General features: G+C 38.7%; 1 protein-coding gene across 8 annotated transcripts in view; it reads left to right on the top strand.

The window, feature by feature from the left end:
* Window positions 1–16,557, top strand: part of man1a2 (mannosidase, alpha, class 1A, member 2) — a 143,131-nt gene that overhangs the window by 57,164 nt on the left and 69,410 nt on the right. For 7 of the 8 annotated variants that reach the window (XR_011886309.1, XR_011886306.1, XR_011886308.1 and 4 more), the window contains 2 exons: window positions 46–164; window positions 7,195–7,275. Coding sequence is in view for 4 of the 8 variants with exons in the window: in XM_072260361.1 (XP_072116462.1) it covers window positions 46–164; window positions 7,195–7,275 (200 nt within the window). In the remaining 4 variants the exon portion in view is untranslated. The remainder of the gene's footprint in view (window positions 1–45; window positions 165–7,194; window positions 7,276–16,557) is intronic. The other variant, XM_072260363.1, reaches the window with a different exon arrangement.

Below are 16,557 nucleotides of genomic sequence, written 5' to 3'. Positions count from 1 at the left end.
TTATATGTGAACACCATATAAAATATTTAATGTTGTTTTTCTCAGGAAATTCTCAGTTGGGTGCTACCATTGTGGATGCATTAGATACGCTCTACATCATGGGACTTTTTGATGAGTTTCGAGATGGGAAAGAATGGATTGAGAAGAACTTAGATTTCAGTGTGGTAAGTCATAAGATCTGCATTCCATTCTAACACAGAGGGAGCCTGTTTCAGTTGAAAGAATGTGAATTCATGGCAAACATACTATATTGCCAGACCGTACATCACCCCCTACTTCACAGCATTAGCAATACACTGTATGGACAATAAAGCTTACTTATCTCTTCAATAGCTACATCACTTCACCCCATTGCAGACATTTTTGTTCCATCCATTGTTTCACCCCCCCCCACCTTCTTTGCTATGTACTACTACTTTTTCTCACTAACAATGAAGGTTTCTCTTTGATTTTAACTATTAACTTTTTTCTTTCTACAAATGTTGCTTGACTGAGTTCTGAAAGCATTTGTGCTTTTGTATTTATGATGAATGAGCTGTAGATCAGTTGATTGTTAATGAGAGATGCACACTATTATTAAGTTCATTCTGCATATTACTCGTGGAAGTCAGATGTTTGCCACCCCTACATTCTAAGCCCCTACTGCCTCCATTTCCATGTCATCCATCCCCTTGTAGGTCTTTCCTGCTGTCCTTACTGCCACTAGTGTGTCTGACTCAGTTTTGCCTAAATCTCTTTGGCTCCATAATTAGCACCCCATTCAATTAATTTGAAACTATGGTTAAATTACTGGCATTGAAATAAACCTGATATTGAAAACAAAGCCGTGTATTTGATGTCCATTATTTAAAATGTTGCTCAAAAGATTCAAAGAGAAGAATCCTGAGTTGTCCGAATGTAAATGATGGTAAACTATTTACTGCAGTGTTTGCATGGTCTCAGATTTGGCATTCTGTTTGATGCCATCCATTTACTTGACTTCTTCAAGAAAACTGGAGTATTCCTCCAGAAAACCAAAGGGCAAAACTATTTGAGTCACTGATCAGAGCAGTTGTTGTATTTATGATTACATAATTGTTCAGCAAGTTCCACCTGCTGGACGCACCCTGCAATACATATTTGAGCATTACTCGTGCATAAAATAAAAAATCTTCTAAAAACATTATATGTTTTTATATAGACTGTTTTCTAAGCTACCATTAGAGAGACTTCAGTGATGCTAAAGACTTACACAGGCAAAAAAGTGTCTCTCAATGGCAAGCTGAAAGTGAATATGACGTACACAGCAGTAAGAGCTTTGTGTTGAAAAGTGGAGGGCCAGCACTTTTTGAATGTGAATGGTTCAATAGGTACATTTAATGTCAGAGCAGTGTTTCCAATATACATCCTTAAGTTCTTTTTCTTCACAAACGTCCACAAAATCAGAGGAGTGCCTCAAACAATGAATGACAGTTAAACATTAGAATCCCAAAAGCCCCCCAACCCCGCTGCAGTTCCCCATTCCTATGCATGAGCAGCAGCAAGGCAGCAGCTCCACCCCACCCCCACCAGCAAAAACTCATCGGTACTCTCTACCGAGTACTCAAGCACAAGTGTGCAACAAATCATCAATAAAGACACAGACTTTTAGTACCCCAAAGACTATTTGTTCACCCGGTAATTCAACATACCACAGGCTCGCTCTCTCCCTAATAAGAGAAAAAGAGGTGTCCCCGTTTCACAGCGGGAGGGGAGACATAGCAAACAACTCAATGATTTATGATGTTAAAAGTCTGTTCCATCACTTTTTCCAAGCTCTGCGCCCAGAGAGTCAGCCCCAGGGCTCAGGTCTCTGGACACACAGCCAACGGCAGCTAACCTGCTGCTCCCGATGTTCTGTGTTCTCCTGCAATGCCTCAGTCAGGGGCACCGGCCTTGAATCAGCCTGTCTACAGAGCCACAAAAATCTGGCACCCTGAAGGCGTGCTCGTCTTCCAGCATCCTTGGGATATCAAAAAGCAGCTGGTTGTGAGGCCCTGAAAGTGCCCACAAAAATTCCCACAAAGAACCAAAGTCAGAGTGTAACTTCGGGTCAGGATCTTCAAAAGAACCTTGTACAGGAAAAAGATATCAAAGATAGAAATAGAGCTGTTGCCGAAGATGCAAGCAAAGGAGTTGCTGTTTAGTGTCATCTTGACTTTGTTCTGCCTCAGAATGGTTGAGAAAAATCAACTAGATTGCCACTCAATCAAAGCTCTCAATGGGGTGCCAACAGGCAACAGCAGCCCAAATCATAGTACCAGCCAGAGACTGGCACATTTACTTAATGCTAATGAGAAGGGGATTGGTAAACGCAAAGGCACGAAGGCCAAAATTGAATTGAATGAAGCGGCAGCACTAAGATTACATAAAGTGTGTCGAGTTTCTTGCACACTACGTCCTAAAGTGGATACTGAACTTTGGAGCTTGGAGGCGTCTGGAATTCTCTGAAAGATTAGGCTATGGTTTGCATATGTGGTGTTTTCAAAGTGAGTATCAATCTGGTGCTGCATACTGTGCAATATCTCCTGCCATGAATAGGAGGCCTTCGCGTATCTTGGCAGGCTGTGAGATGTCTCAAAAATTGACTTGTCATTGGCCTATCTACAAATGGAGATTGAAGAGTCAAGCAGGAAAGCTCTCACAAGGGACTGTTCCAGTGCAATCGTCTAAACTTTGGCATCACATCAGCTCCAGCAATTTAGCAAATTGCAATGGACCAAGTACTCCCAAGATATTCCAGGAACACAATGTTATGTTGATAACATTATCATGACTGGCAAGAATGATGGAGCACCTCCAGAACCTGCTACACAGTTACATGTTGGGCATTGTTCCTAGGAGCCTCTTATGACAGAGTTCAGGGGCACCAAACATCACAGCAACACTGATGGCTTGTCACGTCCTCCATATTAGCAACTGAAGAAGCAAAGTCTTCATACTGTGACCCAACAGAAGTGCTCCACACAGCACTGGTGGATCAGTTGCCAGTAACAAATTCAGAAATATAAAGAGAAATGGGGAATGACCCTACATGGTCAGAAGTCTCTGACATCACCATGCAAGGATAGCTAGCTCATGGTAATCCTTTGTTCCCAGAGTTCTCAGTAAGACGAGACCAATGGTTGGTATGCCAGAAGAAGCTGATGTGTAGATCTCGTGTGAGGTTCCCTCAAAACTGCACTTCAGAGTGTTAGAGAATCTGCATGAAGAACACCTGGGTACGATCAAGATGAAGAGTCTTGCATGGAGATACTTATGATTGCTGGGAATAGATGGACAATTGAAGACTTGGTCAAAAGCTGTTTGGGATGCCAAAAAGTTCAAAATGCATCCCCTGACAGTGTTACACCTGTGGGAGGGGCTGTTGTCACTATGGCAAAGAGTACATATTGACTTTTCTGGGCCATTCATGGACTCCATGTTCCTGATTGCTGTGGATCCTCATTCGATGTGGCTGGAGATTATACCAATGAAGTCAACCACCTCGGAAAAAATGGCTACCGCCCTGAGGACTATCTTCACCAGAAATGGCTTACCAGACCAAATTGTGAATGACAATGGACCACAATACACAATTGACTTTTCCTTGAATTTGGGCCCTTTTTTTAAAATTTTCATTGCTAACCCTATATTCAGATTAAGATACATAAAGTTCAATCATTTAATTGCATATGGTGTACTGCCTGATATTTTGCATTGTGGGTTTGTAACTGGGTGGTACATTACACAGCATCCACACAAACATGAATTCTCAGGCTGTTTTCCCCTAGACGAACATGAGCTGGGTGAGCCTGTTAAAATAGTAAAATCCTATGGATTAACTGCTAATGCTACTCATTTAAGAGGAATCAACCATTTTTGACATGGAATAAGCTTTTAATGTGGTGACCTGCCACTATCTTTGGTGCATATATTGGAAGATACATTTGCCAGGATAAACAAGGACACGACCCACCCAGCCAACACGCTTTTCCTCCCTCTTCCCTCCGGGAGAAGGCTCAGGAGCTTAAAGACTCATACGGCCAGATTTAGGAACAGCTTCTTTCCAACTGTGATAAGACTGCTGAACGGATCCTGACCCAGATCTGGGCCATACCCTCCAAATATCTGGACCTGCCTCTCGGTTTTTTTGCACTACCTTACTTTCCATTTTTCTATTTTCTATTTATGATTTATAATTTAAATTTTTAATATTTACTAATTTTACTATTTTTAATATTTGATATTTGTAATCCAGGGAGCGGGAAGTGCAGAATCAAATATCGCTGTGATGATTGTACGTCCTAGTATCAATTGTTTGGCGACAATAAAGTATAAAGTAATACAGAAACAGTTTTATGCCAAAACTGGAAGGGATACATGAAACTGAGGTGAAAACAAACTAATTGGATTCTGCAGAATTTGGTTCCCTATCAGTAGTACAGTCCAAGTTTCTTCCATTGGGAAGATCACATGCTCAGTGCTTAGTCTTGTGTAGGAATGGCATCAGTTATTCTGAATCTGCACAGTTGATAGTTTTTCTCAGTAATTTGAGAATGGATTAGTGATAACTTATTAGAACTAATTCTGGGAGCTCTGTTCATATACATGTACAGGTACATATTTATCTTAGCCATAGCTATACAGTCCAGAAACGATGCCCATCACATCCCTCTGACCAGACAGTCCCCATCTATACAAATCCCACTTTACCAGCTCTTCTTAAGTGGAAAAATTCTTCCTCAACTCCCTCTGAACCTCTTATTGCTTACTCTAAACTTATGGCCACTACTTCTCAAGACTTCTGCAATGGCAGAGGTTTCCTCGTATCAGCCCTATCTCAGTCTCTCATAATTTTGTGCAACTTTTATGTTGCCTTTGCTTCCAGAAAGCACATCTAATCTATCCAAAGATCGAATAAATTTATTATCAAAGCGCATATATGATAGCATTTACAACCCTGAACTTTGTAACCTTGCAGGCATACTCAATAAATCAATAATGACCATAACAGAATCAATGAAAGTGCATCAACTTGGGGCTCGACTATTGTGCAAAAGACATCAAACTGCACAAATACAAAAAGAAAATAATTATAAACAAATAAGCAATAAATATTGATAACATAGGATGAAGAATCCTTGAAAGTCAGTCCAAAAGTGTGGGCCAATTTCAATGGTGAAGCAAGTGAGATTAGTGAAGTTATTAACTGTTCCTGAACCTGGTGGTGAGAGTCATGAGGCTCCTGATGAAATCAGTGAGAAGAGAGCATGTCTTGGGTGATAGGCATCTCTGATGATGGATGCTGCTTTCCTGCATCAGTGTTTTGTGTAGATGGGTTCAATGGTGGGGAGGGATTTACCTGTAATGGACTGTGCAATAGCCATTACTTTTCGTAGTCTCCTCTCTAAACGGAAACATTCCATCCCAGGCAACATGCTGGAGATTCTCCTGTGTTTTCATCCTTTCTTCTGTCTGCCAATCAGAGCTCCACGTGTTACTCCAGATATTTTGTTTAGAATCTTAGAGGATGTTGTTGTAAGAGTGTTATTATTTTAACATGGGTAAGATTGCTCCTAAAGCTACAGAGCCGTGCAGCATGGATACAGGTCATTCAGATTTCAAGTCCATCATGACTGTCAGCCGTCCAGTTTACAATAATCACACCCTAACCCTTTTTATTCATCCACTATTCCCCCTTCACTTAAACCCGAGGGGCAAGCTTCATTGGTCATCTAACCAGCTGAACATCTTTGGATTGTGCGAACAAAAACACCTGAGGAAACCTTATGGTCATTAAGCAAATGTGCAAACTACACACAGTAAATATAATCAAGAGTGAACCCAGATCTCTGACATTGAAGGCAGTGGCTTTAATAGATGTACCTCTGATTTGCCAGCTTATGACAGGCTCCTGCAGATTTCTTTAACCTTTTTACCCTTTATACATTCAAACCTGATATGCGTTTCAAAGATGTTTTAATCATCTTTCTATGTATAAAATGTTATGTGGATTTTTCAGGTGAATTTTGAGCAAGAAAAACTGAAAATATCGTTGTCCTTGAGGGTAATTTGGCGCGACTGAATAGGATATACAAATAGCTATCAGTGGGAGTAATGCCAGCAATTGGTTAATTTTTTTTTTCTTGGCTAGCAGGTATTTCATAAATAAATAAGCTAACATAAACCTTGCCTTGATTTTGATTAAAATAGGGACAAAACAGTAATGCAAATTATCCATAAAGACACGTAGCCAAATAAATAGAAATTTGCTGTGGTATTAAATTAAATAACTCCAAATTTCTTTAAAATTTTTCATTGTTTCCAGCTGTAAAATTGGGATCTTGCCCTTTGGAATGGTCTGATCTTTACTCAACAGAGTTTCAATCTAGACCCAAAATTAGTGGCCAGCAAGAATGCTGCAAATATAAATGTGGAAGTAGATTTACAGAATTTCTTTCTGTACATAGATTTTTACATCCCTTCCTCCAAGGAGCTCTAAGAGATGAAATGAGAGTAACTGTCTAGTACATCATTGCATCATTTGACAAAAGAATTGCAGCAAGAGACTGAAGTAAAGCTCGAGTTAATGGACATCAAGAAGAAAACACACATCAGTGATTGCATCGTATCTCTCATAAAGGAAGATGCTTGCATTTGTTGGAATTTGGAGGAGTACTTGCTCTTGATTGAGCAATGTTCAGTTGTACTCATACTTTGAACAAATGAAGCAGTCTATGCCTATATGTTGCAAGATCTGGACAACATTCAGGCATGAACTGATAACTAGCAATTAACATTTATGTCACAAATATATGGCTGTATGTATTATCCTGTTACAGAAAACAGTTCTAGATTAAGATCAGTTACTATTGTGATCATAAGACTTCTCCATTCCACTCTTTCTCTGTTTCACACTTCACAGGTTTTTCACCCATTCTGGCTTTGTAAACATTGGTCACTTGAATTTGAACTAAACTGAGAGCCAATCTCGAGCCACAATCCTATGATTAGTGATGTGCATTTACCTTCTAAGGAATCAAAACTAATCAATAGAAAAATAATTGTGCAATTTTAACGTAAGTGGAATTATAATGTATCAAGAAAGCAGTTGGACTTCAGATTAACTTATGTTAACTTAGATTAAATGCTATCTCACAACCTAATTCTTTCTTCTTATTCGTTATTCTGTAGAATGCAGAAGTCTCTGTCTTTGAAGTGAATATAAGGTTTATTGGGGGTCTTCTGGCTGCCTATTATCTCTCAGGAGAGGAGGTACGGTACAACTATCAATTTTGTTTTGACGTTCTTCAGCCGTATCATTATGGAGCCTTATACACCTCAAAAAAAATTCATAAAGTGTTGACTTTGCCCTTTGAGTACAAATTGTCACCATGAAATATTAATATTGGCCAGAGATTTAATTGGACCAGTCAGGTACATATTGGCTAAAGAACAAGTCAGAAGTTGGCTTTTGCAAGCTTGTCTCTTTGCTACCCCACATTATGTATCAATAAGGTGCATCAGGAATGTGATGATGTACACTCTGCTTGGCTGGATGAGTAATTCTAATGTCAAGTGACACCATCAAAGACAAAGCAACTCATTTGGCATCCCATTCACCACCTAAAAAAATTCACTTCCTCTGCCACCAGCACACTGGCTGAAGTGTGTATCACCTACCAAAGGCATTCCAGTAACTTATCAAGGGCCCCATGACTTGTACTGTCTAAAAAGAAAGGCAATGTCAAAAGCATGTGAATTACAGCACTGCTAGTTCCCTTCCAACTGTCAAATTAATAATCTTGCGTGGGAAATATTAGTACTGCTGCTTCACTGTTATTAGGATTAAGTTCTAGAACTTGGTAGTTGTCATCACTATTGGAGCATCTAAACGGAGCAAACTCCGCTGATTCCAAAAGCTGCAACCTGAAGGTTAGTCTTGTCAGTGTTACTCAGATTTTGTAAATGAATAAGCTCAATTTTTTGTAATAAAGAATAATGCTATGAATAGTTTTTATAGTTTCAATAATCAACTTTGATATAAATACCATTTTGAAGCTTTTTGGTGGTTTCTTTATTATTTCTATGTATCAATTTTGGATGATTCATTGGTGCTTACTGAAGAAAATTTTCATTGAAGCCTACTGGCCAAATCTTAGTATTAATGGTAGGACTTAACCCTTACATACTGTTCGGGTCAGATCTGGCCCGTTTTGACATTTGACGGCAGCAAAAACACCCTAGACACCATTTTTTAGCCGAAATTTGATGACTTTTCCTAAAGTGACCCAAAATGCGCAAAAATGAAAATATTTTAAAATGTTATACTTTTGTACCGGTGCTACAGAATTTTGTACATTGAGGCTGCTCTGGGTCAAATTTGACCCGTATCTATTGAAATGGATTTTAGATCTCTGAAACATTAAGAATTAATTACCCAATTTATTAATGTCAGATATGCTATTTATACATTCTAAATTTATCTGTGATTCAAAATTTGGTATTTATGAGGGGATTCAGGGGCTGGGTCAAAATTGACCCGGACCATACCATGAAGGTATAGAATATGAACAGTATGTAAGGGTTAACTGAGACTTCAATAGGAATGCACAGTTGCTGTGACCCTGTACTCTTAAGATGTTCTGAGATTATAACAGGCTGCCTCCACTGGGGGAGCTCTGGTCCTGCACAGCACCTCACCCAATCTTCAAGCAGAAGATTGCATTGGGGATCTCAGAGGAATAAAACATATGGTTTAGGGACAAATAGCCAATGGTATTAAGGCAACAAGATCTACCTCATTTTATTATTAAATTGATTTTTTTTTTGATGAAGTGATGTAGAGCATTAATGCTGTGTGTATGGGCTCTGAAAAAAGAATAAACTATGAAATAATAGAGGAAGTGTCAAAATTAAAAGTCAAAGGGTTTACAGACATAGTGACTACAATGATACAAAATCAAAGGCACAATGCAGTGAGTCTTTGTCTTTCAGCATCTCTATCCAGACTAGCACAGACATTCCTTTAATCATCCCATTCCCTACAAATTAAAACATGTCTGATTTCTAAATTTCCTAGTTCTGATGAAAATTTACCAATCTGAAAAATTACAAGAAACCAATTATAGACCATGGGAATCAAATTTGTGCTTGCATTGGCAGCTAGCAATAACAGTACTAAATCACACAGTTGAAATGTTAAATTGCTTTTTTGAGATTCTGAGAGTAGTTTCTTAAGTCAGATTCAGTTTAACTTCTGGAAGTCATTTTGACCTTTCAAGATACACTGCTGAATACCATCTTCATTTGCATGTAACCTACCATATCAGAAAGCACATCCACACAAATATAGAATTCGACATTGTTTAATGTCTTTTTCAGTACAGAAGTGTAAAGGAGAATGAAGTAATTGTTATTCCAGATCTAATGCAGCACAAATAAGAAGAAAACACTAAGATAAAGAGCACAATAATCTTAAAAAAAACAATTAATATGAATACATAATATATATCCATTAATTGTATGTACATAAGGTGACTAACAGGAAATAATAAAGTAGGGGTGCTATGGGTTCTGGTGGGGTGGGTTAGTGGGTGGAGGTGTTGAACAGCCTTACTGCTTGGACAAAGTATTTTGAGCCTGGTGGTCCTGCTGTGGATGCAATGTAGCTTCCTTCCTGATCTGAGTGGGACAAACAGTCCACGAGTAGGATGGGTGAGACTCTTCATGATATTGCTGGCCTTCTTCCACCACCTTTCTTCATATTTCTTTTATATATTATATTGAACTAAGACAGGGTTGTCACCGTCAGTGATTTCAATATTGATATTAATGATCTCTCAGATGTGAATCTGTGGCAGCTGAATTCATGAACTTACGAGACAGCCCAGATTTTTACCCAGCGTGCCACTGAGCCCACCCATCAACTTGGAAATGCACTTGACTTAGTAATGACAAAAGGGTTAAGGCCCTCACTCTGATACCAGTATCTCTGATAATTTCTGTGTTCTTTTTGATGTCTCCTGTCTTTAACCAAGACCATAAAAGGAATTACAGTTTAAAGGATGGTTTCTTGATGCTGCAAAGCAATTTAAATTCTCTGAGCTGGCTAGTTTATCTGACCCATATGACTAAACTGCTCAGTAAATAAAATGGTTGATTCGTTTAACAATAACTTTGTATATATTTTAAACTTGGTGGCCCCACATAGGGTTTAAAACAAATTACTGAGTGAAACGATGCCACGGTTAAACAATTTTGTCCGCCAAACTTAAGAGGTCATGCAGAGTGGCTGAGAGAAAATGGAGGAAAACTGGACTAGAAGTCCACTGTAATATTTTCAAGGAAGAACTAGGTTTCTTAATGCTGCTATGCGCTCTGCAAGAAAAGCCCATTTTTCTAAGAGTATTACAGAGAATACGAGGGGTTGATTGATAAGTGTGTGGCCTAAGGTAGAAGGAGTCAATTTTAGAAAACCTAGCACATTTATTTTTTAACATAGTCCCCTCCTACACGTACACACTTAGTCCAGTAGTCGTGGAGCATGCGGATCCCTTCTTTGCCAAAGTGGTCCACAGCAGGGGTGATTGATAAGTTTGTGGCCTACGGTAGAAGGAGATGAGTTACAGAGCTCTCGTTACATGCACGTGTAGTTCCGCTCTTTGAGTGAAATTGCAGGAAGTTTGAAGTTAATAACTCATCTCCTTCTACAAACGTACTCTAGGCCACAAACTTATCAATCACCCCTGCTGTGGACCACTTCTGGAGGTCCAAGACACTGACTTCTACAAAGAAAGGATCCGTATGCGCCACGACTGCTGGATTAAGTGTGTAAGTGTAGGAAAAATAAATGTGCCTAGGTTTTCTAAAATTGGTGCCTTCTACCTTAGGCCACGAACTTATCAATCACCCCTCATAGCAGTGATTCAGGAATATTGTTAAACTAACTTGAACTTACAACATCCTCAGTCAATCATCTGCCACAAGAGTGAGAAATTCACAATATTTTTTAACAGCAAGATTATTTCAATTGGGGGAGCATAGCTAAGAGTACTGGTACCTTCTATAGCCAACCTCGTAAAAAAGATGGCAATCATATCAAAATTTACAAGTATATTCTGTACAGAACTCTACAAGACTGTAACAAAGAGTAAGCAGTCTACTTGCTGCCTTGATCCTGTCCCTACCACACACTCTAAGGACTCTTTTAATGGTGTTTACGATTCTGTTTGAAAAATTATTAACACATCTCTTGAAACTGGAGTTTTCCCAGATGCCTTCAAAATTGCATCTGTCAACCCCCCATTTAAAAAGCCAAAACTTGGTGGTGTGGTATTAACTAACTATAGGTATATATCAAATTTTCTCTTCCTGGGGAAAATTCGTGAGAAAGTCATTTTCAGCCAACTCAACTTTCTGAATGAGATCAATATTCTGGAAAAGTTTCAGAGCATGGAGATGGCCCTTACTAAAACTGTCAGTGACCTTGTGCTCAGCTTTGAAGCTAACACGGATCTAATTCTCCTAGATCTAGGTGCTACCTTTTGACACAATTGACCACAACATTCTCCTAGAACACCTTGAGAGCTGTGTTGGCCTTTCTGGTAGCACCCTTAAATGGTTTGCTTAGATATATTAGAGAGAAAATTTTTTATTTGTCTTGGGGACCATTTTTCTAAGATGTACAATGCACTTTCTAGTGTTGCTCAGAGAAACTCTCTTGGTCCCTTACTCTTCTTGTCTATGCTCCCTTAGGAGACATCATTAGAGAGCATAAATTTAATTTCCACAGTAATACAGATAATACATAATTCTATATCTTGTTTGAGCCTATATAACATCCTAGCTTCTCTGACTTCTGGAATAGCTGCAGTCAACAAATGGATGAGCAATAATTTCCTAAAACTAAATGAAGATAAAACTGACATGCTTTCAGATTGGTCCCAAAGCCAAAAGAGAGAAACTTCTTGATAAACTTGGGAACTTACCCCCCCCCCCCCCCCGTAAAATCAGAAGAAACAAGCTTAGGTGTTATCCAATCACAAACAAGAGAAAATCTGCAGATTTGGAAATCCAAGCAGTTTACACAAAATGCTGGAGGAACCCAAAAGGCCAGGCAGCATCTATGGAAAAAAAACTACAGTTGACCTTTTGGGCCGAGACCCTTTAGCAATCCAGTTCTGCTGAAGGATCTTGGCTCGAAATGTCGACGAGGCATTTTTTCATAGATGCTACCTGACCTACTGAGTTCCTCCAGCATTTTGTGTGTGAAGCCTGGGTGTTAGCCTTGATTCAGGTTTGAATTTCAGATCCCGCATAAAAAATAATAAACAGAGCAGCATTTCTGCACATAATAAATCTTGCGAAGTTATGTTGGTTTCTGTCATGTAATGATGCTAATTCATACCGTTATATTAAATGGAATAGATTACTGCAATGCACTTTTTACTGGCCTTCCGAAGCAATTTAATGACAAACTTCAGCTCTTCTAGAATGCTGCTGCAAACCAGGGCAAGGGAGCATGCCACTCCTGTCCTAACTACTCTGCATTGGCTTCCTGTACATTTTAGAATTTATTTTAAAGTTCTTAATGGTCTGGGGCCACAGTACATATACAGATTCGTTTTTGTTTTTATAGTCCTGCTCGAGCTCTTGGGTCTTCTTCTGCCAGTCTCTTAAATTTAGGCCATCTCCCTCAAAAGGTAATTGGCTGGCCAATTTTTTTGAATGACATTCACAAACTGTGTAAATCAATACCGAAAAGTGCTATATAAAGGACGTAAGGCTCAGTTGGCACTTATAACCGCCAGCTCAAAATTTATTTATTTAACCTTGCTTTTAGTTAATGTAATTTTCTTTTATTTTAATTTTTGCATTTTATCCCATTGTAAAGCACTTTGAACTATATAGTATGAAAAGTATTCTATAAATAAGTTATTATTGATGGGTAGGCAGGTGCAGATGATGCATTGGGCAATTTTGACTACTGTTGCAAGAGTCTTCCTCTTCCTGTCCCCTCTCTGAAGATCAATTAATATTGTGAATAAAAAAAATAAAATACTAAAAATATTAATCTCATACAAGATGTGGAACAAGGATCTTTACTGAATATATTCAACAAAATACTGTAGGTCTGTTAATCACTTTCTGACTACAGCATTTAATTTTGTTTGTTATTTTGCTCTCATATTTCTGGGTACACTTTAATTTTGAAATTGAAACGAAGTTCTCATGATGCTCTCTGGGGATCATTGCTGTGTTTGCTGCTCCTATTGGTCTGCACCTGGATTGGTGGCGTCAGTGTTTCTGGATAGTAACTGTAAAGAAAGTAGTAACAGATGCAAGGACATTTGTACACAGCAGGTGAAATTTAAAGCACTGAAGTTTGAAGTGATTCCAGTTTATAGGCAGAATGAGGGGAGGTAATGTAAATGATGTATTGAAATTTTAAAGGAGCTGAAAAATCAGAGATATGGGAATATCTGCATCTTGAAGCTAGCTGGAAATTTACAGAGCAAGTCATTGGTTTGTAAATGGAAGGGTTAGGGTGAGACATTAAAGTGTAATAATTCAAATACAGGACTAATTTTGTTTTAGTGGCGATGGTATTAGTGTGCAGCTACTGACTAGTCCAATCTCTTAAGTATTTAAATGCTATATGCTCCTAAGATTTTGTGATCCAGCTTTAACATAAATTGGTTGCTTTTCCTGGCTTATGAGGGACAGTGGATGAAGAGAGTTTAGGACTGGTGGACTGGTACACGTACACTTCCATCACAATGCAGTTGGAGAAATAACAGTTGACCTCTTCCTTTGCACTGCAATGTACACTTCCTCTTTATAAAAGTTCAGACCCATTTATCTGCCCCTGTCAATGAGCAGAGAAGTTTAAAGAGATCAAGGGATGTTCAAAAACCATGGGTGTGATAAAGCAAATATGAATCTGTTTGCAGTGCAGACAGGGTTGTCTAACTAAGAATGTAGTTTATGGATGGTTGACAGAAGGAATTTTTTTTTCGTAATGTCTTGATTTGTTCTGCAAATATGGGAGAAACAGATTTAACTTGACATTCAAAAGGTACTGAATTAAAAATGAGAGAAGAATTTAATTACCAGACAATGGAGAAATAAGTATTGGCAGCTAGTAACAACAGTATTAAATCACGCAGTTGAAGCATTAAATGGTTTCTTTTTGAGGTTCTGAGTGTAGTCTTAAGTTGGATTAGGTATACAGGTTTCCCCCGCTGTCTGAAGGTAGAGTGTTCCTATGAAACAGTTCGTAAGCCGGAATGTCAAAAAGTGAATAAACAATTACCATTTATTAATATGGGAAAAACTTTTGAGCGTTCCCAGACCCAAAAAATAACCTACAAAATCATGCCAAATAACACATAAAACCTCAAGTAACAGTAACATGTAGTAAAAGCAAGAATGATATGATAAATACACAGCCTATATAAAGTAGAAATACTTTTCTGCAGCACTGTCTGGCACAGCGAAAAATCTCATGGCAGCACTCTCGGCGGAAGCACTCTCGGTAGGAACACGGTGCAACAAGTGCTCTCGGCAGAAACACTCTCTCCAGTAACCTTTAAGTTATGAAGCTGCCAAATCATACACAAAAAAAACACAGCCTATATAAATAGAAATAATGTATATACAGTGTGGTTTCACTTACCGGAATTGGGAAGACTCCAATAAATTGCAGTTTCATCACAGTTAAACACTTGCTTATACGAATCACCCGTAATCTGTAATTATTTTCTTCAGTTCTGCTGGGATTTTTCGGCAGCTTCAATATCAGCCGAAGCACTCTCTCCGGTAAACGTTAAACTATGAAGCTGCTCTCGCCTCAGAAACCAATCAAACCACCCATGACTACCTTTAAATTCCACTTTCGCAACACTTTCATCACCAACATCCAGTGCTTTCTGTTTCAGCTTATTAAAAAGACTGACTGATTTCTCCTTAAGTACGATTGTATAAGAAAACTTAACAGTACACCATGCTTTGTACACCCATCAATCCATATCAAGCAATAGACTTTCCATTTTATCCATTATTGGATGCCGACTAAGAGAGACCACTTTGCTACAAGCAGAACCAACAGTAACATCGGCAGCTTTCAAAATTCTTCCTCTCTGTGTATAAATAGTGTGAATGGTGGACACAGGCAAATTCAACACGTGGACAATGTCCTTACTTCGTTCACCACAATCGAAATGCTTAATTATGTCTATTTTTATGCTAAATGTAACACCCTTACAGGCTCTTTTAGACTTTTCTGATACCTTAGAACTCATCTTGCTAACGGATGCAACAAAATAAATCAAGATAAAGCACATGTTTAAACAGTGGCGGCTAGAATGCAGTTCCGGGGAAGGAGCTTGGCTGTTTGGGTGCGTGCTGCCTGTTTTCGTAACAGTGAAAACACCTACTGTTAGCGAAAACAGGTAACTTATGTAGGTCTTCGTAACAGCGAGGTGCTGTAAAGCGAACGTTCGGAAAATGGGGGCCACCTGTAACTGATACAGTATCTGAATATAGATTGCTTGATATAGCCACTATATTTAATTATAGTTATACCACCATTATTCAAGTACACCTAACTAAATAAAGAATAAATGCTTATTGTTTGCAGTACAGATATGCTAATGTGTCATGTTAGTGGGTAGAGTTCAGTATGTCAGTGGTTGAATGTATTGACTTGAAACAGAAAATACTGAAGATGCTCAGGTATCACATGGAGAAGGAGAGAGAAACTGCTAGTGTTCCAGGTTGATAACTTTACATCAAAGCTAGGAAAATTTAGAAACCAAACTTGTTGTAATTTGCATGGAATTGTGTGATAAAAGTGATGTCTGTGCTAGGGTAGGGATTGAGGTATTGAAAGACAAAAGGTAGTGATGCCTGTTGTGAGGGGCTGATGAAGGTTTGTTCATCTTAGGTGATCTGTCTGAAGGAGCTGTAAGTAGAAGAAAATGAATGGGGCCAGAGGAGAGACTAGAGAAATCCATGCTGAAACATTGAGCTTCAATACACTGATATCACTGGTATACTGAAATAAGAGAATGCTGAAGATACAAGGCAGTCCGTGCAGCAAACATGAAGCGAGAACAGCTGAGTTGTTAATCTGTTGGCTTTTTATTTGCTCTGAGAGAAACTAGGTAAGCTACTTATTTGAAATTGTTGAGTCCCAAGGGCTTTAATGTGCCTGGTAGGATGATATGGTGATGCTGTTACTCCAACTTACAATGGATTTGTTAGAATATAATGAGAATCCAAAGACTGAAAGGCTAGTGTGGGAGAATTAAAGTGACACTGGAAACTCATGGTCATGACAGCTGACTGAGTACTGTGATTTCTTTGCAGTACTCCTCAATCTGCATTTAGTTTCTCTTCTGCAGAGAGCTCATATGAGAAATTCTGCATGCAGTACACCAAATTGGAGATACAGGTGAATTGAAGCTTCACAAGCGAGAATGTTTAGGTCCCTGGATGGTGAAAAGTACGAATGCAAGAATTAGCACTGCTGCAGGCAAAATCATCAGAGCA

The sequence above is a fragment of the Mobula birostris genome, chromosome 6 (assembly GCF_030028105.1).
Source record: "Mobula birostris isolate sMobBir1 chromosome 6, sMobBir1.hap1, whole genome shotgun sequence".
NCBI classification, from domain to species: domain Eukaryota; kingdom Metazoa; phylum Chordata; class Chondrichthyes; order Myliobatiformes; family Myliobatidae; genus Mobula; species Mobula birostris.
Note: the sequence above shows the minus strand (reverse complement) of the source record. Positions and strands in the feature narration are given on the sequence as shown.